Genomic DNA, 20,347 nt, shown 5'->3' on the forward strand with positions numbered 1-20,347 from the left:
CAAACAAATGGCCCCACAGAGGGGGTCGGGTCTGTCCGTGTCCAGAACGGCCCGGGGGGTCACAGCACGATCCAGGTGTAGCGCTCGTTGTCCGCCAGAACCTTCAGGGAACAGCCTGGGGGGAAAAACAGCGATGGGGAGGGGCAGACGACCCCCAAACCCGGCCAGGAACCCCCCCTGACTCATCCAGGACCCTCCTCCGACCCCCCAGGACCCCTCCCAGGTATTCCCAAACTCCCCCAGCCCCCCAGGAGCTCTGGATCCCACCCTCCACCTCCCACCTCCCTTGGACACTCCTGGCTCTGCCACAGGACCCCCAGACCCCTCCAGGGACCCCCTTGGGAACCCCCAGACCCCTCCAGGACCCTCTTTTGCCCACCAGGGACTCCTCCAGGGACCCCCCACCCCCGTGGAACCCCCAGACTCCTCCAGGACCCTCTTCTGGCCACCCCCAGCCCCTCCAGGGACACCCTTGGGAACCCCCAGACCCCTCCAAGGACCCCCTCGAGAACCCCCACCCCCTCCAGGGACCCCCCACCCCCGTGGAACCCCCAGACTCCTCCAGGACCCTCTTCTGGCCACCCCCCGGCCCCTCCAGGGACCCCCCACCCCCGCAGACCCCCCCACGAGCCCCCAGACCCGCACCCTTGTGCAGGGCCTCGTTGGTCATCCTGTGCACGCCGCGGCCGGGCCCCTCGGGGACGAGCCAGCGCATCACGGTGTCCACGCAGCCCTTGCGGTAGGAGCTCCACACGCTGCCACTGCCACAGGGGGTCGGGGGGGCTGGGGGGACCCCCGGGACCCCCCAGTGCGCCCCCAGGCCCCCCAAAGGGACCCCGGGGTCCCCACGGGCACCATGGCCTTGTGGCATTTGGGGCGCCCCAAGTTCAGTCGTTGCCAAAGGGGGGCTCGGGGAGGTTTGGGGGGGGCTTGGGGAGGTTTGGGGGGGGCTCGGGGAGGTTTGGGGTCTGGGGGAGGCTCGGGGAGGGTCACAGCAGATTTGGGGACAGTCCCTGAGCGCCCCCAGTACCACAAACTGCTCCAGGGGTCACCCCCACAATGGAACCAGCCCCCCCCCAAACCCACCCAGACCCCCCAAATCACCGCCCAGAAACCTCCAAATCCTCCTCAAGACCCCAGACTCACCCAGGGCCCACCCAAATTCACCCCAGCTCTCCCAAACCCCCTTCCAGCCCCCCGAATCACCTGCAGCTCCCCTCATCACCCTCCCAGCCGCCCAAAACACCCCCAAATCCCTCCTCACCTGGTCTGCCCCTTGACCTCGGTGAGGTCCCCGACCCCCACGGTGGTGAAGGTGCCGTTGTTGAGGTCCCAGGCCACCTTGAGGCTGGTGTGGTACGTCCTGGGGCTGGGAACGGGGTGGGGGTCAGCACCAGGGGGGGCTCTGAGGGAGCTTTGGGACCCTCCCCACCCCTCTCACCGGAGCTGCCCCTCCTCGTCGGGCGAGGGGAAGGCCAGCAGCAGCAGCCCGATGTTTATCACCACCTGGTTGGTCTCAGGGCACACCTGGGGGCACAGACGGGGGTGGGGGGCAGAGTGAGGGTGATCCCCCCCCCATTTAGGGGATCCCACAGGGGTCTGGGGGGGATTTTGGGGTATCCCAGGGGTGTTGGGGGGGTCATGAACATTTGGGATGCACAAGACACAGAGGAGCTGGTGTGGGGGGCACTGGGAATTCGGGGCTCTGGGGGGGGCTCAGGGGGGCTCAGGGTGGGCTCTGGGTGGGCTCGGGGGGCTCAGGGTGGGCTCAGGGGGCTCTGGGTGGGCTCAGGGTGGGCTCGGGGGGCTCGGGGGGCTCTGGGTGGGCTCTGGTTGGGCTCAGGGGGGCTCGGGGGGCTCAGGGGGGGCTCAGGGTGGGCTCGGGGGGCTCGGGGGGCTCTGGGGGGCTCAGGGTGGGCTCGGGGGGCTCGGGGGGTCCTGGGTGGGCTCAGGGGGCTCGGGGGGTCCCGGCACCTCGAGGATGACGATGTCGTAGTCGCTGAAGGAGCAGAACTGGCGGGACCAGGCGGCGTCGTTGCGGATCACCTCGTTAATGACGTACTCAAAGTCCAGCGTGAGCTGCTCCACCGTCAGGTACTGCCCCTGGGGGGGGCCTGGGGGTCACCGGGGCTCTGCCCACCCCCCCCACAGGTTTCTAGGGGTCCCCCTGTGGGTCTGGGGGCGCCCTGAGCCCACCTGGGCTGTGGCTCGGTCCCGCAGCGGCCTCAGGCTGCGGCCGCTCAGGTCGGTCACCACGAAGGGCAGCGAGATCTTGTCGTCCTCCAGGTCTGGGGGGGAAAACGGGGCTCAGGGGGTCCCTCAGCACCGGGGGGAGCCCCTCCAGCCCCCCCGGGGGCGCCCCCGGCCCCCCACTCACCCTCGGGGGGCTCCCCGGGCTCCAGCACGTAGCGCAGTTTGGTGTAGTTGACGTAGCCGGGCTCGGGGGGGGTCCCGGGGGGGTGGGGGTCCCCTGGGGGGCTGCCGGGCACTGTGGGGGGAGTCTCGGGGGGCGGCCCGCGGGGGGAGGACGGGGGGTCGTCCCCCCCTTCCCCGTGAGCCCCCCCGGACCCTCCCCCGGCCCCCTGAGCCCTCCGGAACAGGTCGGCCACAAACTCCTTGGCCTTGGCCACGGCCGGGGAGGGGGGCGCGGGGGGAAGGTCGGGGCTCTGGGGGGCTCCTGGGGGGGGCTGCGCGGCCGGGGGGGCCCCCACAGTCCCCTCCGGCTCCTCGGGGGGTTGTGGGGGGGCGTTTTCCCCCCTCCGGGTGGGGCCTGGGACGTTCCGTCGGTCGTAGAGGATCTGCTGGGAGCTGCTGTCACCTGTGGGAGGCGCAGGGGGGAGATTTAGAGGGGTCCCACAGGGGTCCCAGGGGGGCCTGGGGGGTCCTAAGGGGTCAGGGGGTCCCTGGGGGGCTCCAGGGTTTCCTGGGGGTGCCCTGGGGGGGTCCTAAGGGGTCAGGGGTGCTCTGGGGGGGCCCTGGGGGGCCCTGGGGGTGCTCTGGGGGTGCTCTGGGGGGTCAGGGGGGGTCCTGGGGGGGTCAGGAGGGCCCTGGGGGTGCTCTGGGAGGTCAGAGGGTGCTCTGGGGGGTCCTAAGGGGTCAGGGGGGCTCTGGGGGGCCCTGGGGGGTCAGGAGTCCCTGGGGGTGCTCTGGGGGGGCTTTGGGGGTGCTCTGGGGGGGTCCTGGGGGGTCAGAGGGTCCTGGGGGGTCCTGGGGGACCCTGGGGATGCTCTGGGGGTCCCCGGGGTACCTGCGGGGTGCACAGCGATGGCACAGGCCACCAGGGAGAAGCTGGTGTTGAGCAGCACGACGTGGTCCTTGCGCAGCTGGAAGGCCGGCTGGAAGGTGGGGAAGGGGTACACCACCTGGAACTTGGTGTGCAGCAGGAAACCGTGGCGCAGGCAGGCGGGGGGCACCTCACCTGGGGGGCGTGGGGGGCTCAGTGGGGACACCCCGGGATGGGGAACCCCCAAACCTTCCCCTGCAGCAGCTCCCAGGGCGGGAACTGCCAGCCCGGGGGTCACTGGGGCAGGTGGGCACAGTGGGGCAGCCCCTCGGGGGTCACTGGGGCTCACTGGGGGATTCAGGGGCTCACAGACACTCCCCGGGGGTCTCAGGCACTCACTGGGGGTCTCAGGCACTCCCTGGGGGTCTCAGACACTCACCAGGGGGCTCAGGCACTCCCCAGGGGGCACGGACACACTGGGGCAGCCCCTCGGGGGCTCACAGGGGCTCACTGGGGGATTCAGGGGCTCACAGACACTCCCCGGGGGTCTCAGACACTCACTGGGGGGCTCAGACACTCCCCGGGGGTCTCGGGCACTCACCGGGGGGCTCAGACACTCACTGGGGGTCTCAGGCACTCACCAGGGGTCTCGGGCACTCCCTGGGGGTCTCAGGCACTCACCGGGGGGCACAGACACTCCCCGGGGGTCTCAGACACTCACCAGGGGTCTCAGACACTCCCCGGGGGTCTCGGGCACTCCCCGGGGGGCTCAGACACTCACTGGGGGTCTCAGGCACTCACCAGGGGTTTCGGGCACTCCCCGGGGGTCTCAGACACTCCCCGGGGGTCTCAGGCACTCCCCGGGGGTCTCGGGCACTCACCGGGGGGCACGGCGGCCCGGCGGCAGGCCGGACAGTGGCGGGGAGGGGGCACGGCCACGGCGCTGACGTAAATGTCCCGGTGGTTCTCGTCGCTCATCAGCATCATGTTCACCTGCAGCCCCGGGGCCGAGCGCGTGCTGGGGGGGCGGGGGACAGGGGAGGGTCAGGGGGGGACAGGGGAGGGTCAGGGGGGGACAGGGGAGGGTCACGGGGGGACAGGGGAGGGTCAGGGGGGCGAGAGAAGGGGCATGGGGGGTAAGGGAGGGGTCCAGGGGGACAGCACCCACTTGAAGCCGAAGACGATGACCTTGTCGCTGTCCCCCGGCCACTCGCAGACCGTCAGGTAAAGGTCACTGTAAATCTCCTCGTCCTGGAACAGCCGCACCTGCCGCACCTGGGGGCGGGGGGGAGTGGGTGGGCGGGGAGACCCCGGGAGTGTCCCTGGATGTCCCCAGGGCTGTCCCTATGTCCCTGTGTGTCCCTAGGTGTGTCCCCAGGTGCCCCCAGGTGTCCCCAGGTGTATCCCCAGCTGTCCCAGTGTGTCCCCAGGTGTCCCCAGGTGTCCCAGAGGTGTCCCCAGGGGTCCCTGGATGTCCCCAGGGGTCCCCAGGGCTGTCCCTGGTGTCCCCAGGTGTCCCCAGGTGTCCCCAGGGATCTCTGGGATGTCCCCAGGTGTCCCCAGGTGTCCCCAGGTGCCCGTACCAGGCGCAGCTTGCTGTGCACGTTGAACTCCCACCAGTACAGGTGGTACAGGTAGAAGGAGAAATCGTCGTCCCCGGAGCTGCTGGTGTAGGACAGGACGTAACGACCGCACTTGGAGAAACCCAGGAAGATGTGCCTGGGGGGACACGGGGGACACGGGGGACATCGGGGGACATGGGGGGACACGGGGGACATGGGGGACATGGGGGACATTGGGGACACGGGGGGACATGGGGGGACATCGGGGGACATGGGGGGACACAGGGGACACGGGGGACATCGGGGGACATGGGGGGACACGGGGGGACATGGGGGGACATTGAGGGACATTGGGGGACACGGGGGACAGGGGGGACACGGGGGGACACCAAGGGGGGCCAGGAGAGGGGACACACAGAATGGAGGTGACAGGTGAGGGGACACGGGGGGAACACACACAGAGTGGGGGTCACCTCAAAGCCCCCACAGATCTGGGGTCCCCCAGCAGAGCGGGGGTCCCCCCCGGGTGTCCCCAGGGCGGGCAGGGGTCTCCCCTCACCCCGCCCACAGGAACTCCTCGTCCACGATGCTCTTGAGGGCGACGCAGACCCGCGGTGGAAGTTTCCGGAACAGCCGGGGGGAGAGCTGCCCACTGAGCTGGGGGGGCGTGGAGGGGTCAGGGACCCCCCAACCCTCCCCACAGACCCCCAGAGCCGGGGGGAGAGCTGCCCACTGAGCTGGGGGGCACGGGAGGGTCAGGGACCCCCCCAAAACTCCCCACAGACCCCCCAGGGCCGGGGGGAGAGCTGCCCACTGAGCTGGGGGGCGTGGAGGGGTCAGGGACCCCCTGACACTCCCCACAGACCCTCAGAGCGGGGGACAGGGGGGGACAGGGACCCCCGGACCCCCAACACCCCCCCAAACCTCCCAACACCCCCAAAATCCCCCAACAGCCCCCCCAAAAGGCCGGGCAAAGCCGATCTGGGGGGCAGTGGCGGGTCAGGGGTCCACGAAGACCCCAAAAAGCCCGGACAGCCGGGGGGAGCTGCCCCCTGAGCTGGGGGCGTACCGGGGGGGTCCCACACGGCCCACGGCAGCCCCTCACATCGTGATCTCCAATGCCCCAGAGAACCCACCCCAGATGAGGGTTTCTCCCACGCCCCCGACCCCTCAGCCCCCCTCACGGGGCGCCCCCAGCCCGGGGCTCCCTCAGGGACCCTCCGCCGTGTCGGCAGCTCCCCCAGGGGCTCCTCAAGACTCCTCTTTCCTCTCACAGGGCCCCCCGATATATCCCAGATCGGTGTCCCCTCAGCGCCCCCGTCCCTCCCTCAGGGTCCCCTCACAGAGACCCCCCTCACGTCCCGCCTCAGAACCCGCTCCCTCAGCCCCCCGCCGTCCCCTCAGCCGCTCCGCTCACCCGGACGCGGTCGAGCTGCCTCACGAGGTGTTCGCGGCGGCCTCTGGGGGCGGCCCCGGGCCCGGCGCCTCCCGCCGCCCCCCGTTTCCCCCCGGGGCCGCCCCGCTCCGCTTTCGAGCTCGGCGCCATTTTCCCGGACCGGCCGCTTCCGGCGCGCCGCGCGCCGCTGCCGCCCCGCCCACGCCGCGCTGCCACTGGCCGCTGATGCGCCGCCCGCGCATCTCATTGGCCGGAACGCCCGCCAATCCCCGGCGCGCCCCGCCTCCACGCGGCGATAACACCAATGGGAACCCAGCAGCCGCAATGCGATTGGCTGCTGCCCGCGCCCGTCCGTTCTGGCGGGGTTGCCATGGAGACGGGACAGCGGCGGGGGCGGAGCACAGTGGGCGGAGCCTTAGACGTGATTGACAAGTCGGGAGTCAACAAAATCCGCGTTTTTCTTCTTAAAAACTTTATAATAATTTCTGAGAGCGCCCGGAACAGCCCCTCCCCTACAGGCACTTGGGAGGGATCCGCTTTGGTGGGGGGGACACGGGGGGGTGGGGGAAAAAGTGCTTGGGGGGACACGCGGACCCGGGTGGGGAGGGGTCGGTGTCACCCTGTCATTTGAGGAGGGGTCACCCTGTCATTTGGGGAGGGGTCATTGTCACCCTGTCATTTGGGGAGAGGTCACCCTGTCATGGGAGGGGTCAGTGTCACCCTGTAATTTGGGGAGAGGTCACCCTGTCATGGGAGGGGTCAGTGTCACCCTGTAATCTGGGGAGGGGGTCACCCTGTCATTTTGGGGAGGGGTCACCCTGTCATGGGAGGGGTCAGTGTCACCCTGTCATTTGGGGAGGGGGTCACCCTGTCATTTTGGGGGGCTCATTGTCACCCCCGGGGGACGGGGGGGATGTAGCAGCTCTGATCCCTGTGATTGTCACAGTGGGCATTGGGTGGGGGGGGAGTCCCCAGAGCCCCCCCAAAACAAGGGGAGGGGTCTCTGAGCCCCCCCAGAACCCCGGGAGGGGAGACCAAGGCAAGGCAGGGGAGATTCATCCACGGAGCTTTTGCAGCTGGAAGAGAAAAGGGCAGTGAGGGAGGGGCAGGGGGGCTGGGGGACCCCCAAATTCCCCCCCTGGGGGGTCCTCACCTCGGTCTCCACCAGGTTCCGTTTGTACAGAGCCTCCTTGGCTGCCTCCTGTGGGGAGGGGGATCAGGGGGGGCCCAAAACAGCACCCACAGGGGTTGGGGGGCAGCAGGGTTGGGGGGCAGCACCCCCAGGGGTTGGGGGGCAGCAGGAATTGGGGGGCAGCACCCACAGGGTTGGGGGGCAGCAGGGTTGGGGAGGCACCAGGGTCGGGGGGTCACATCAGGAATTTGGGGGTCACGAGGGTGGGAGGGAAACAAGAATTTGGGGGGGAACACAAATTATGGGGGCACCAAAAATCGTGGGGGGCACCAGAGTTTGGGGTCTCCAAGGTTTGGGGTCAGCCCAGGATTTCCGGGGCGGGATTTGGGAGGGTCTGGGGGCGCCCCCCGGGCTCAGGGGGTCCCGGGTTGGGGTCTCACCCTCTCCCCCTGCATCCCCAGGCGCCGCGCCGCCTCCGTGTAGAGCCTCAGGTGTCGCTGCAGGTGCTCCGTGTACTCTGAACAAAGGGAAAAAACCGGGATAACACGCCGGGATAACCGGGAAAAACCGAGATAAATGAAGATTTGGGGGTCTCACCCGTGCGGAAATGGGGGTCTCCCCCCTGCAGCCGCGCCCTCAGCCCCTGGATGCGCCGCAGAAGATCCTGGTGCTGCTGCCGCAGCTCGGGGGGCACCGGGCGCCCGGCGCGGCTGAAGGGCAACATCTGGGGGGGAAAACGGGGGGTCAGGGGGGTCTCTGGGGGTCTCCGGGGGGTCTCTGCCCCACCAAAGCGCCGCCACAGCCCCCCCTGACCTTCCTCTCCAGGCGCTCCCGGTCAAACTGCAGCAGGTTGAGGCTCGGGAATGTGGCGACGGATCTGGGAAAAGGGATCGGGGTGGAGGGAGGGGAAACGTTACAAAAAGTCAGGGAGACCCCCTGAAAAACCCCAGAGAAGCCCTGGGACATTGGAGGAGGGAAACAGGGATCCCAGGAGGCCTCTGGGGGGGACCCAGAGCTTCCCACCCCCAATTCCCAGCCATATTCCCACCCCAACTCTTCCCTCCCCTATAATAATAACAACAACAACCTCCCCCTGTAATTCCCGGTGCTCCCCGTTCCCCAGTCCTCCTTCACCTGTTGTTCCCATCCTTGGGGGCGGCCACGGTGGGTTTGGGGACGGGGACCTGGGTGGGAGGAACTCTGTGTTATCCCAGGGTGATGATCCCCCCCATCCCGGGGGGTTCCTGGGGGGTCCCAGGGGTTCCCAGGGGGATTCCAGGGGGTCCCAGGGGGTTCCTGGGGGTTCCTGAGGGTTCCAGGGAGTTCCCAGGGGGTTCCAGGGGGTTCCAGGGGGGCTCCAGAGGGTTCCAGGGGGGTTCCAGGGGGGTTCCTGGAGGTTCCAGGGGGGTTCCAGGAGGTTCCCGGGGGTTCTGGGGGGTTCCAGGGAGTTCCCAGGGGTTTCCAGGGGGTTCCAGGGGGTTCCAGGGGGTTTCCAGGGGGTTCCAGGGGGTTCCAGGGGGTTCCAGGGGGGTTCCAGGAGGTTCCCAGGGGTTCCGGGGGGTTCTCAGGGGGGTCCCAGGGGCTCCCCACACTCACCGGGGTCTCGGCTCGGGGCTCCAGCACCAGCCATCGCTCCGAGCGCGGCTCCAGCTCCCTCTGGGCCCCCAGGGGCTCCCGGATCCGCACCCAGACCTCCAGCCGGGCCCCCGTGCGGCGCCGCCCGTCCAGCAGCTGCGGGCACCCCCGGAACGGGGAAATTGTGCGGGAACGGGGATAATTCGGGGGTCGGGAATGAGCTGGGGAGGGCTGGGAGCAGGAATGAGCTGCCAGGGGGGATGTTTGGAAGGGCTGGGAGTGAGGGAACACCAGGAAAACAGGGATGGGGATGGAGGGAGAGGCACATCTGGGAACATCAGGAATTGAGGGGATGGAGGGAGAGGCACATCTGGGGGCACCAGGAAATGGATGGTGGCACATCTGGAGCACCGGGAATTGAGGGGATGGAGGGAGAGGCACATCTGGAGCACCAGGAAATGGATGGTGGCACATCTGGAGCACCGGGAATTGAGGGATGGAGGCACAGGCACATCTGGGAGCACCAGGAATCGAGGGGATGGAGGGAGAGGCACATCTGCGGGCACCAGGAAATGGATGGTGGCACATCTGGAGCACCGGGAATTGAGGGATGGAGGCACAGGCACATCTGGGGGCACCAGGAGCCTCGGGAATGCCAGGGGAAAAGGGGAAGGAATGGCAGGGAAGAACCACCCTCACCTCCAGCTGCTCCCGCAGCTCGCAGGACCCTTCCAGCCCCTCCAGGCGCAGCTGAGCCGAGCCCAGAGCCCGCTCCGGCCGGAACAGCCCCCTGCGGGTGGGCCCGGGGGGTCGGCATCGCCTCGAGCCCACCGGCAGGGGCGGGGTCAGGAACCCCCTGCCCCATCGATGACCCCAAGAAATGGGGAATTGCTGCAGTTCAGAGCCCCCAGAGCCACCTCTGGCAGCTCCTTACCCAGATAAATGTGGATTTTCCAGCTCGTGTTCTGTGTTTTGTGTGCTTTTCTCTGTATTTTCTCTTCCCTGTGCTATTTTATGTGTTTTCTCTTCTCTATATTTTCTTTTTCGTTATATTTTTCTCTTCCCTGTGCTATTTTATGTGTTTTCCTCTTCTCTCTATTTTCTTTTTCCTTATATTTTTCTCTTCCCTGCGCTATTTTATGTGTTTTCTCTTCTCTGTATTTTTCTTACATTTTATTTTCTTATATTATATTTTTCTCATATTTATTTTCTTATATTATATTTTTCCTTATATTTTTCCCTTCCCTTATATTTTTCTCTTCCCTGTGCTCTTTTATGTTTTCTCTATATTTTCTCTTTCCTTAAATTTTCTCTTCCCTTATATTTTTCTCTTCCCTGTGTTATTTCATATGTTTTCTGCATTATTTTTCATATTTTCTGCACTTCCCACATTCCCCACACCCCTTTTCCCATTCCCTGCACTTCCCTCATTTTTCCATCTCACTCCCCCAGTTATTTCCAACATTTCCCAAATTCCCTGCGGGGTTTTCCACAAGTTTTCCTGTATTATTCCCCCCTCCCCTGTGCCCCCAAATTCCCCCCGTACCCTTTCTGGGTCACCTCGAACTTGATCCCGCGGGAGCTCAGGACCCTCCGCAGCCCCCGGTGCCCCCGGAGCAGCCGCAGCCTGAACCGGGCCCGGAATTCTGGGGAGGGGGAGAGGAGAGTCAGTGAGACCCCCTCCCCGGGGATACCCAGCCCCCAGGACAGCCCCCCCTCCCCTCAATTCCCAAAATGTACCGGGACAATCCGTGCTCTTGACCACGTTGGTTTTGTCCCGTTGTGCCTCTTCCTGTGGGGGGAGGTGGGGATGATGTGGGGGGTCCTGGGGGTCCCGGGGGGTCCCGGGGGGACACGGCAGAGGGGACAATATGGGGGGTCCCAGGGGTCCCAAGGGGATGATATGGGGGGTCCTGGGGGTCCCTGGGGGACACGGCAGAGGGGACAATATGGGGGGTCCCAGGGGTCCCAAGGGGATGATATGGGGGGTCCTGGGGGTCCCGGGGGGACATGGCAGAGGGGACAGGGCAGAGGGGACAATATGGGGGGTCCTGGGGTCCCAGGGGTCCCAGGGGGGACACGGCAGGGGGGACACAAGGGGAGGGTCACCAGGGGGTCACAGGGGTCCTGGGGGTCCCGGGGGTCCCAGGGGGACAATATGGGGGGTCACCAGGGGGTCACAGGGCCCCACTCACCACACTGGGGTGGGGGAACTCGAAGCGCACAAAGGTGTCCAGGTCACTGGGGGCCACACCTGGGGGGGGGGGGGACACGGGGCACCAGGTGAGCGGCTGCACCTGTTCCCAACCAGCCCCCAGTTCCCGGCTCCCCCCGTCTCCCACCTGCGGGCACCGGGAGGCCGATCCCCCTCTCGATCCCCAGCTCCAGGTCGCTGCTGCTCAGCTCGGGGAACATCCTACAGGGGACAGGGAGGAATCCCCCAGGTGACCCCCCACTCAGGTGTGCCACGCCCGCTCCAGATGTGCCTCCCCAGATGTGCCCCCACACCTTTTCCCCCCCAGATGAGCCCCCCAGGTAAGCCCCTACCCCAAATCTGCCCCACACCTTTCCCCCCCAGGTGTGCCCCACACCTTTCCCTCCCAGGTGCCCCCCAGGTGTGCCCCCCACCCCAGATCTGCCCCACACCATTTCCCCCCCAGGTGCCCCCCAGATGAGCCCCCACCCCAGATAACTATACCCCACACCTTTCCCCCCCAGGTGCCCCCCAGGTGTGCCCCCACCCCAAATCTGCCCCACAGCATTTCCCTCCCAGGTGTGCCCCCACACCATTTCCCCCCAGGTGAGCCTCCACCCCAAATCTGCCCCACAGCGTTTCCCTCCCAGTTGAGCCCCCACCCCTGATATCTATACCCCACACCATTTCCCCCCCAGGTGCCCCCCAAGTGAACCCCTACCCCAGATCTGCCCCACACCATTTCCCCCCCAGGTGTGCCCCCACACCTTTTCCCTTCCAGGTGCCCCCCAGGTGTGCCCCACACCTTTCCCCCCAGGTGAGCCCCCCAGGTGAGCCCCCCCCTCACTTGACGACACTGAAGGTCCTCTGCTCGTAGCGGGGCTTTGGGGGGGGTCCCCCCCGGCTGTGCTCCCTCCTGAGGGTCTCCATGTGCCGCCGGCACTCCTCGGCCAGGGCCTCGCACCTGGGGACACACCTGGGCAGGTGACCCCCGGGATTCCCCCCACCCCCGGGATCAGCCTCCTCTTCCTCAAAGGAGGAGGAAGGTCCTGTCCCCCCCAGCCCACTCCTCACCTGGTGGTCTCTGAGATGTTCCCCATCTGAGCGAACTGTCGGGAATAGGTGAGACACACCTGGGGGAGGAAGAGGAGGAGGAGGAGGAAGAGAAATGAGGAGGGAGAAGGCAGGAAAAGGAGAAGGAAGAGGAAAAAGAGGAAGAAGGAAAGGAAAAAAAAAAATAAATGAGAAAAGGAAAAAAAAATAAATGAGAAATGGAGAAAAGGAAAAAAAAATAAATGAGAAAAGGAAAAAAAATAAAGGAGAAAAGGAAAAAAAATAAATGAGAAAAGGAGAAAAGGAAAAAAAAATAAATGAGAAAAGGAGAAAAGGCACCCCTCTTTTTTTTGTTGCTCCCCCATTTTTCAGGGTCTCCCCCTCACCTGGTGCTGCTTCCTCAGGGCCCCCGCCAGCTGCAGGAAAACCTGGGCGGCCTCGGGGGGCATCGGGACCCCCCTGCCCGGCCCCAGCTCGAACTCGGCCCCGTCCAGGGGCACCTCGGGGACCTGCGGGGGAGTTTGGGGGTTGAGGGGTGGGACCCCTGAGGGGACGGGATTGGGGTGAGACCCCTGAGGGGACGGGATCTGGGGTGGGACCCCTGAGGGGGTGGGATCCAGGGTGGGACCCCTGAGCAGACGGGATCTGGGGTGAGACCCCTGAGCAGACAGTATCCAGGGTGGGACCCCCGCCCGGGCACACGTCCAGCAGCCCCCTGACCTGCGCGATGTCCACGGGGAGCCCCCCGCGGGCGGCCCCGATGAGCCCCTCGACGCCCTTGGCCCGGCGCAGCAGCAGCTTGGCCCCCTCCAGGTCGTTGCGGCGCTTGGCGCGGAGCGCGGCCTGGGCCAGCTGCCGGCGCCGCAGCTCCAGGAACTCCAGCTGCTGCTGGGCTGGGGGGAGAGAGAGGGGGCTTGTCCTGCATGGGGGGTCAGGGGACCCCTGCCCAGGGTGGTACCCCCGCCCAGGGGGCTCCCCTCGCCCCCCTGTCCCTGTCCCTCGCCCCCCTGTCCCCATCCCCAGCCCCCCCTGTACCTTTCCCAGCAGGTTTGGCAGCAGGGTCAGAGTACCCCTGCCCAGGGGGATCCCCTCGCCCCCCTGTCCCTGTCCCCAGCCCCTCCTGTCCCCATCCCCAGCCCCCCTGTCCCCATCCCCAGCCCTCCTGCACCTTTCCCAGCCCCTCCTGTCCCTGTCCCAGCCCCCCCTGTCGCATCCCCAGCTCCCCCTGTCCCCAGCCCCCCTGTCCTCAGCCCCCCTGTCCCCATCCCCAGCCCCTCCCGTACCTTTCCCAGCAGGTTTGGTCACAGGGTGGGAGTTCCGGGGCGGTGCCTGTTTGGGTTGGGGAGCAGGAGGAGCCCCGGGCTGGACCTGGAGCAGTGGCGTGGGTGGGTAAGAATCACTGGGAATGTCTCACTCGGGGTCCAGCCCCCTCCCCGAGATTCCCTGAGCCCCCCAGTTCCCACCTTGGCCACCTTGGTGTCCCCTTTTTCCTCTTCCTCCTCCTCCTCCTGCTCCTCCTGCTCCGGCCCTGTCAGCCTCAGGGCCGCCTCCAGCATCCCAGAAAGGCTCGGCTGCAACGGGCTCTCCGTGCCCTGGATGGGGGGAAAGCCTGGAAAAAGGGGGGGGGGTCCCAGTGGGAATGGGGGCTCCCCAGTCCCCCCCACAATGGGTTGGGAAGGAGGAACTTACCCGGAGGAACCGGCAGCTCCGAGAGATCCACGGCTTTGCCGGCCTTGTGAGCGGAGATGGCAGCCTGGTATTGCTGGGGAGGGGGCACAGCGGGGTCAGGGGGCACTGGGAGCACTGGGGCCAGACTGGGATCGCCCCCAGAGCGGGACTGGGGTCACTGTGGGGAGACTGGGACCGGGATCATTGTGGTGGGACTGGGATGAGTGTTCTGGAATGGGAAACACCCACAGCAGGACTGGGCCCTGCCCAGGGCGGGGCTGGGATTGGTGTCCCTGGACTGGGATTGGTGTGCCTGGACTGGGATTGCTGCTCTGGGACTGGGATTGTTGTTCTGGGACTGGGATTGTTGTCCTGGGACTGGGATTGGTGTCCTGGGACTGGGATTGGTGTTCTGGGACTGGGATTGGTGTCCTGGGACTGGGATTGCTGTGCCTGGACTGGGATTGGTGTGCCTGGACTGGGATTGGTGTGCCTGGACTGGGATTGGTGTCCTGGGACTGGGATTGGTGTGCCTGGACTGGGATTGGTGTCCTGGGACTGGGATTGGTGTCCTGGGACTGGAATTGCTGCTCTGAGATCAAGATCATGGTTCTGGGACTGGGATTGCTGCTCTGGGATTGAGATCACAGTTCTGGGGCTGAGAATGGGATCAGTGTTCTGGGATTGAGATCACAGTTCTGGGGCTGCTCTGGGAACGGGGTCCCTGCTCTCCCACCTTGACGATCCTCTCGTGCATCCGCGCCTTCCTGCCGTCCCCGCTGTCCCTGGCCTGGGCCGCGGCCGCCCGGTACCGCTCCACGCGCTGCTCCAGCGCCTCCCGCACGTCCCGCGGCGCCCGGGGGGCCTCTGGGGGGGGAAAAACGGCAAAATCCCCCCCAAAAACCCCCTTTTCCTCCCCGTTTCCCCCTCCCCAGGGACCAACCAGAGCTGACCTGCAGTGGGAGGGGCTGGGCTGGTGTTTGGTGGATCCTTTGCTGGTGAATCCTTGGGGAGTGGAGCCTTTGGATCCTCGGGCTGTGGATCTGCAAGAAGAGAATCACAGCCAGATCCCACTGGACCCCCAAAGAGGAGTTCAGACCCTTTCTGTTTGAGTCAGGGTCTCACCAGGGCCTGGCAGGACACGGCCTTGCTCCAGCGCCTCCAGCTGAGCCTCCACCCTCTGGAAAAAACCACAGCACAACAGAAATTCCACAAAAAGTGGAAACAGAGAGATTTGGGGAGGGGGATTCCGGGAATCCTGAGCGTACCTTGGCAGCCCTGAAGTGCCCCAGGGCCGTGGCCGTGTCCCCGCGGCGTTTGGCTGCCAGGGCTTCCCTCTGGAGCTGCTGGAGGCGCCCCCGGAGCGCCGGCACCGAGCTGGGATCGGGGCTGGGGTCTGGGCAGGGGTCTGGGGAGGGGTCCGGGGCTGGGGGCGGCTCTGCAGGGGCAGGGGGCTGCACTGGGGGCTCAGGGCTCACGGGGGGTGGTGGCCCAGGGGCTCCCCCGCCCTTCCCCAGAGCCACAGGAGGAGGAATCTCGGCCTGGTCGATCCGTTTCCCTTTCTGCACCGAGTCCAGCATCTGCTCCAGGGTCTGGGGGCAAAACAGAACGGGGGAAACGGTGAAAATCTGGAGGATTGGGGTGAAATGGGGGGATAGAACGGGATCTGCAGCCAGAAAATGGGGTAAGACAGAGCTCAGGACTGAATGGAAAGGGAAGGGATGGAATAGAACTAAAGAAGTGAATGGAGTGAAATGGAATTTCATTCGAATGGAACTGGTCGGAACTGGGGAAAGTGAAAAAAAATTGGGCTCAGAACTGGAAAAAACAGGTTAAACTTGCTCAGACTCAGGAAAAACAGGGTTCAGAACTGTGACAAGCTGCTCAATATGGGAAAAACAGCACGAAGCCAGGGTTATTCCAAGGGGTTTTACAGGCAGAGGGATCAGGTCTGGCCAGAGCAGCCAAATCCCCAATTTCACCCGTATTTTCTGAGCTTGGGAAGAGCTAACTCTTCTCAAGAGAAACTTTTCAACAGGTTTTTTTGGGGTTTTTTTTTTGGGTTTTTTTTGGTTTGGTTTCTTTTTTTTTTTTTTTTTTTTTTTTGTGTTTTTTTTGTGGGGTTTTTTGTGTGGGTTTTTTTTTGTTTGGTTTTTTTGTTTTTTTTTTTTGTTTTTTTTTTGTTTTTTTTTTTTTTTTTTTGTTTTGTTTTGTTTTGTTTTGTTTTGTTTTGTTTTGTTTTGTTTTTTTTTTTTTTTTCCCAAAACAACCTTGTGCGAATGATATTCCTTTCAGGTCTTGTTTGCTATTTCTGTTCCTCAACCCATGGGAGATCTGTCAGTCCTATGGACCAATAATAACGTGTTTTCTCAGCACAGCAGGTTATAAAAGGGCTGAATAAATTATAAATAAATTGTAAATAAATCTGATTTCTCCTGCCCTCTGACTGCAGCCAAACCTCTTTATTTCACACCCTGTTGCCACAACACTGAATTTGGGTCAAGACTCACCTTGAGGCCGCGCTGGAGGCGCCGGAGCCGGGCCCCATTCCCGTTTTCCCTCCTGGAATTCTCCAGGGCTGCCCTGTAGAGCTCTGCACGCTCCGACAGCTCCAGGAGCAGCTCCCTGGCCCCCTCTGGCCCCTGTGGGAGCACCAGGATTGTCACCTCTGTGCTTTCCTGCTTTCAACAGTTTAAACCTTTACAGCCCCGTCCTCATGCTGCTTTGTGTAAACAATGTGTGTTCTTAAAATTTATCTGTTTATCTGAGACAACAATATGTGGGGTTTTTTTTAATTTATCTGTTTGTATAATTGTTCTCTGAGAGGAGAATTTAATTTAAAGTGAGAGTGACCAATCATGTGAGGAGTTGTGACCTCCTTAAGTCAATCCTGGCCCTCTGTACAAATTGTTTATAAATTATTGGAGGCAGATAATAAAGAAGTTTTTCCGTGTTTGACCCTGCTGCTGTTTGCTGTGCTCTGTGAGGGTCCACACCTGTGTTGTCCCTCTAAGGGAAGGGGTAACAGGGGAATCCCCCCCTGACACGGGGCTGGGGTCACCTGGGCCATACCTGTGGGGTCACCTGGGCTGGGGTCACCTGGGCCATACCTGTGGGGTCACCTGGGCTGGGGTCACCTGGGCTGGGGTCACTTGGGCTGGGGTCACCTGGGCTGTACCTGTGGGGTCACCTGGGCTGGGGTCACCTGGGCTGTACCTGTGGGGTCACCTGGGCTGGGGTCACCTGGGCCATACCTGTGGGGTCACCTGGGCCATACCTGTGGGGTCACCTGGGCTGTACCTGTGGGGTCACCTGGGCTGGGGTCACCTGGGCCGTACCTGTGGGGTCTCTGCAGTGGCTGCGCCCTCGGGCTCCTCCTCCAGCACCTCCTGCAGCTCTGCCTGCTCAGGGATCCTCAATCAGCCCCTGCTCGGGGCAGGGACCCCCCCTTTTTCCAGGCTGAGGACCCCCCCTCACCCACCAGCAGCTCCTCCTCGTTCTCCAGATCTTCCTCTCCATCCTCCTCCTCCTCCTCCTCCAGGGGGTCCTGGAGGCAGAGCTGGGCCAGGGCCTCGACTGCTGCCACAGCTGGGGGGGACAGGGGGGTCACAAATCTGTTTGGGGAGAAGCTGATCCCCGTTCGGGGGGTCCAGGCAAGGGGAGGGGGCTTTACCTTGCTGCGGGGGTGGATCCTTTCCCTCGGGCGCCCCCCGAGCCCCCAGGAGCTGCAGCAGCTCGGCCTCCAGAGCCGCATCCCCCTCCCCGGATTCCCCCGGGCTCCTCCCCGCGCCGGGATCCGCCAGCAGCCCCATCTGAGGGAGGGGCGGCAGTGAGGGCAGGGGCGGGGGGATCTCGGGGGTCCGGAGGGGGGGATTCCCCCCAGATCCAGAGCAGGGGATCCCCCAAAGTTGTGGGGCGGAGAGGGGGGGATTTACAGGAGCCCACGAAGGGGAGGATCCCCCCAGATCCAGAGCAGGGGATCCCCTCCCTCCAGGAGCCCAGGGAGGGGAAGATGAGACCCCCCAGGATCCAGAGCCGGGGCTCACACGCACCTGCCGGGCCACGGCCGCCCCCCGGCCCGGGACCCTCCTCGCTCGGCTCATGGCTCCACCAGACCCACCTGGGGGGGGGAAAAACACGAGGGGACCCCGGCCCTGAGCTGAGCCCCCACCGCTCATCCACCCCCCGGCCTCCCGCGGGCTCTTCCCAGCCCCCTTTAATGCCCCAGAGCCCCCCAAAGATCTCGGTGTCCCCCCGCCCCTCAAAAGGCGCCGCCGCCTCACCCCGCAAGGCCCAATCGCCCCTTTTCCCCCTCACAGGGCACCCCACAAGGCACTGTCAGTCCCCAGCTCTCCCCCGGCGCTCCGCCGCCCTCACCCCTCGATCCCGGTCACCCTCGCGCTCCCGGTTTTCCCGGTTTATCCCGACTTATCCCGGTTTATCCCGGTTTTTCCTCACTCACTTCCTGCTCCGCCGGCTGCTGTCAACACCCCGCGCTTTACGGCGCCGCCGTCGCACAAGCCGCTGTCGCAAAACCTCCTCCTCTGCGGTTGCGTCTCGCTTGGCGGCGCGGGAGAACTACAACTCCCGGCGTGCCCCGCGGGCAGGGAAAAGGCGGGAAAAACGTGAGGGGAGGATTCCCCGAGGTGGAAAATGGGATGAAAATCGGTGAAAATTCCACGATTTTCACCTCAGGCCCGGAGGGTTTGGGTCTTTCTGTTTGCGGTTGTGCCTCTGGGGGGGATATAGGGGTATTGGTTGGGCTGATGAGGGGAAAATTGCTGCCTGGTGCCTGAGGGAAAATGGTGGGGTGTGAATGGAGTGGGATAATGGAGAGCTGAGGTAATTTGAGGCTTGTTCCTCCCAGGTAGAGCCAGGATGGGGAAACGCAGGATCCGCCCAGTCCCAGGTAACAGGGAAACGCCCAAAAATACCAATTTGGCCTCAGGATGACCCTTCCCCACCCAAATTCACCACCCCAGGTCCAAACTGAGACTCCCTTTTCCCCCTCACAACAGGCGACAGGAAATTCCACGCTCCCAAAGCCAAGAGGGCCCTTCAGGAAACACCAGGAGCTGTTTCCATGCCTGTTCCTCTCCAGAGCAGTGATCCCGATGGAAATCCTGATGGGATGGACACCCTGGAGAGGTAAAAGAGGGTAAAGGAGTGGAATTGGCTGGGCTGGATCCGCCCAGATCAAATCTCATGGAATTTCCTGGGTCCAACAGCAACGGAGAGGCAGAAACAAAAGGAATCCCTGTGGAACAGCGTGGAGCTGGATCCCCGCAGGTATGGAAAACCTCCAGCGAGGTGTTCACACCAAGCAGAGGGGGAAAATCTCCCCAAAATGGCGGGTTTTAATTTTTTTTTTTTTTTCCTTTTTTTTTTTTTTTTTTTCTTTTTTTTCAGGAAGGGAGAGACAAGGAAATCAGAGCACTGGAATCACCAAAACAGGGCATTTCTGATGAGATGGAAGAGAATCATCTGGAATTGGGAATTTTGGAAGGGGATGGGACAGCAGAGGATAAACTGGAATCACCAAAAATGGGAATTTTAGATGGGGCAGGAGAGAATTGTCCAGAATCACCAAAACCAGCAATTTTGGAGGTGGATGGGGCAGGAGAGGATAAGCTGGAGTCACCAAAACCAGGAATTTTAGATGGGGCAGGAGAGAATTGTCCAGAATTGCCCCAAATGGGAATTTTGGAAGGGGATGAGACAGGAGGGGATAAACTGGAGTCACCAAAAATGGGAATTCTGGATGGGGCAGGGGAGAATTGTCCAGAATCACCAAAACCAGCAATTTTGGAGGTGGATGAGGCAGGAGAAGAACCCCCAGAGTCAATGAAACATTTAATTTTGGATGGAATGGGACAGAACCATCTGGAATCGTCGCAGCTGGGAATTTTGGAGGGGAATGGAGCAGCAGAGGAGCAGCCAGAGTCGCCCCAGCTGAGAATTCCCGAGGCAGGAGAAGAGCAGGTGGAGTCACTGAGACTGGGAATTTTAGATGGAACAGGAGAGGATCAGCTGGAATCGCCAAAACCAGGAATTTCGGAGGTGGATGGGGCAGCAGAGGAGCAGCTGGAGTCACCAAAAATGGGAATTTTGGATGGGACAGGAGAGGAGCAGCCAGAGCCAGTGAAAACAGGAATTTCAGAGGAAAACGAGGCAAGAGAAGAGCAGCCAGAGCCACTGGAACAGGGAATTTGGGATGAGGCAGGAGAGAATCAGCCGAAATCACCAAAAGAAGGGAATTGTGGAGCACAGGGATCCAGCCCTGAGGACTCTGTGATGGAGACAGAGAGTTTGGAGGTGCCTGATGCAGCAGGAGAGGAGGAAAAAGGTGCCCTGGAGGAGGGAGGTGGCACTGGGACCGTCCTGAGAATGGACACAGAGTCCCCAGATTGTCCCAGCGAGGCCCAGAGCAGCGGAGGGGAGGCAGAGAGCAGGAATTCCCAGGGCAGGAATTCCCAGGTCAGGAATCCCCAGGGCAGGAGTTCCCAGGGCAGGAATCCCCAAGGCAGGAGTTCCCAGGACAGGA

General features: G+C 63.6%; 2 protein-coding genes across 4 annotated transcripts; both read right to left on the reverse strand.

Moving 5' to 3' along the window:
- Position 1: 1 nt before the first annotated feature.
- On the reverse strand, positions 2-6,331 carry DCAF15 (DDB1 and CUL4 associated factor 15; the record flags this gene model as incomplete). Its single annotated transcript, XM_083882014.1, has 13 exons — positions 2-115; positions 646-761; positions 1,265-1,369; positions 1,442-1,527; positions 1,975-2,103; positions 2,197-2,288; positions 2,378-2,818; positions 3,248-3,418; positions 4,105-4,241; positions 4,392-4,498; positions 4,807-4,942; positions 5,345-5,442; positions 6,203-6,331. The coding sequence occupies 13 exons, from the start codon at positions 6,329-6,331 to the stop codon at positions 60-62; spliced, it is 1,803 nt and encodes a 600-aa protein (XP_083738140.1). The 3' UTR covers positions 2-59.
- Positions 6,332-6,672: 341 nt separating this feature from the next.
- Positions 6,673-18,301, reverse strand: CC2D1A (coiled-coil and C2 domain containing 1A). 3 transcript variants are annotated; one of them, XR_014592185.1, is made up of 30 exons: positions 18,266-18,301; positions 17,856-17,923; positions 17,477-17,615; positions 17,285-17,391; positions 17,142-17,204; positions 16,314-16,445; positions 15,072-15,395; positions 14,929-14,983; positions 14,757-14,846; positions 14,540-14,670; positions 13,825-13,897; positions 13,599-13,744; positions 13,419-13,503; positions 12,856-13,028; positions 12,522-12,644; positions 12,157-12,215; positions 11,930-12,046; positions 11,231-11,304; positions 11,084-11,142; positions 10,629-10,680; positions 10,435-10,534; positions 9,588-9,678; positions 8,910-9,044; positions 8,448-8,497; positions 8,127-8,190; positions 7,911-8,037; positions 7,754-7,830; positions 7,335-7,382; positions 7,049-7,257; positions 6,673-6,876 (listed from the first exon to the last, which is right to left on the reverse strand). XR_014592185.1 is itself a non-coding variant. In XM_083881856.1 (29 exons), exons 2-29 carry the CDS (start codon positions 17,904-17,906, stop codon positions 7,237-7,239), a joined length of 2,766 nt encoding a protein of 921 aa, XP_083737982.1. In that variant the 5' UTR covers positions 17,907-17,923; positions 18,266-18,301; the 3' UTR covers positions 6,673-7,236. The 3 variants fall into 3 exon arrangements, 2 of the variants coding, with proteins under 2 accessions (XP_083737982.1, XP_083737983.1); XM_083881856.1 differs by having other exon boundaries at positions 6,673-7,257; XM_083881857.1 differs by lacking the exon at positions 18,266-18,301 and adding an exon at positions 18,087-18,151 and having other exon boundaries at positions 6,673-7,257.
- Between the last annotated feature and the right edge of the window lie 2,046 nt (positions 18,302-20,347).

This window comes from Zosterops lateralis (genome assembly GCF_965231275.1).
Source record: "Zosterops lateralis genome assembly, chromosome: 36".
NCBI classification, from domain to species: Eukaryota; Metazoa; Chordata; class Aves; order Passeriformes; family Zosteropidae; genus Zosterops; species Zosterops lateralis.

Coding starts and splice junctions, on each gene's coding strand:
- CC2D1A (XM_083881856.1), bottom strand. CDS start 17,906: ATGAGCCGAGCGAGGAGGGTCCCGGGCCGGGGGGCGGCCGTGGCCCGG. Junction 14,984..15,071: donor GGCACTTCAGGGCTGCCAAG/GTACGCTCAGGA, acceptor GGTTTTTTCCAG/AGGGTGGAGGCTCAGCTGGA. Junction 7,258..7,334: donor GGAACCTGGTGGAGACCGAG/GTGAGGACCCCC, acceptor TTTCTCTTCCAG/CTGCAAAAGCTCCGTGGATG.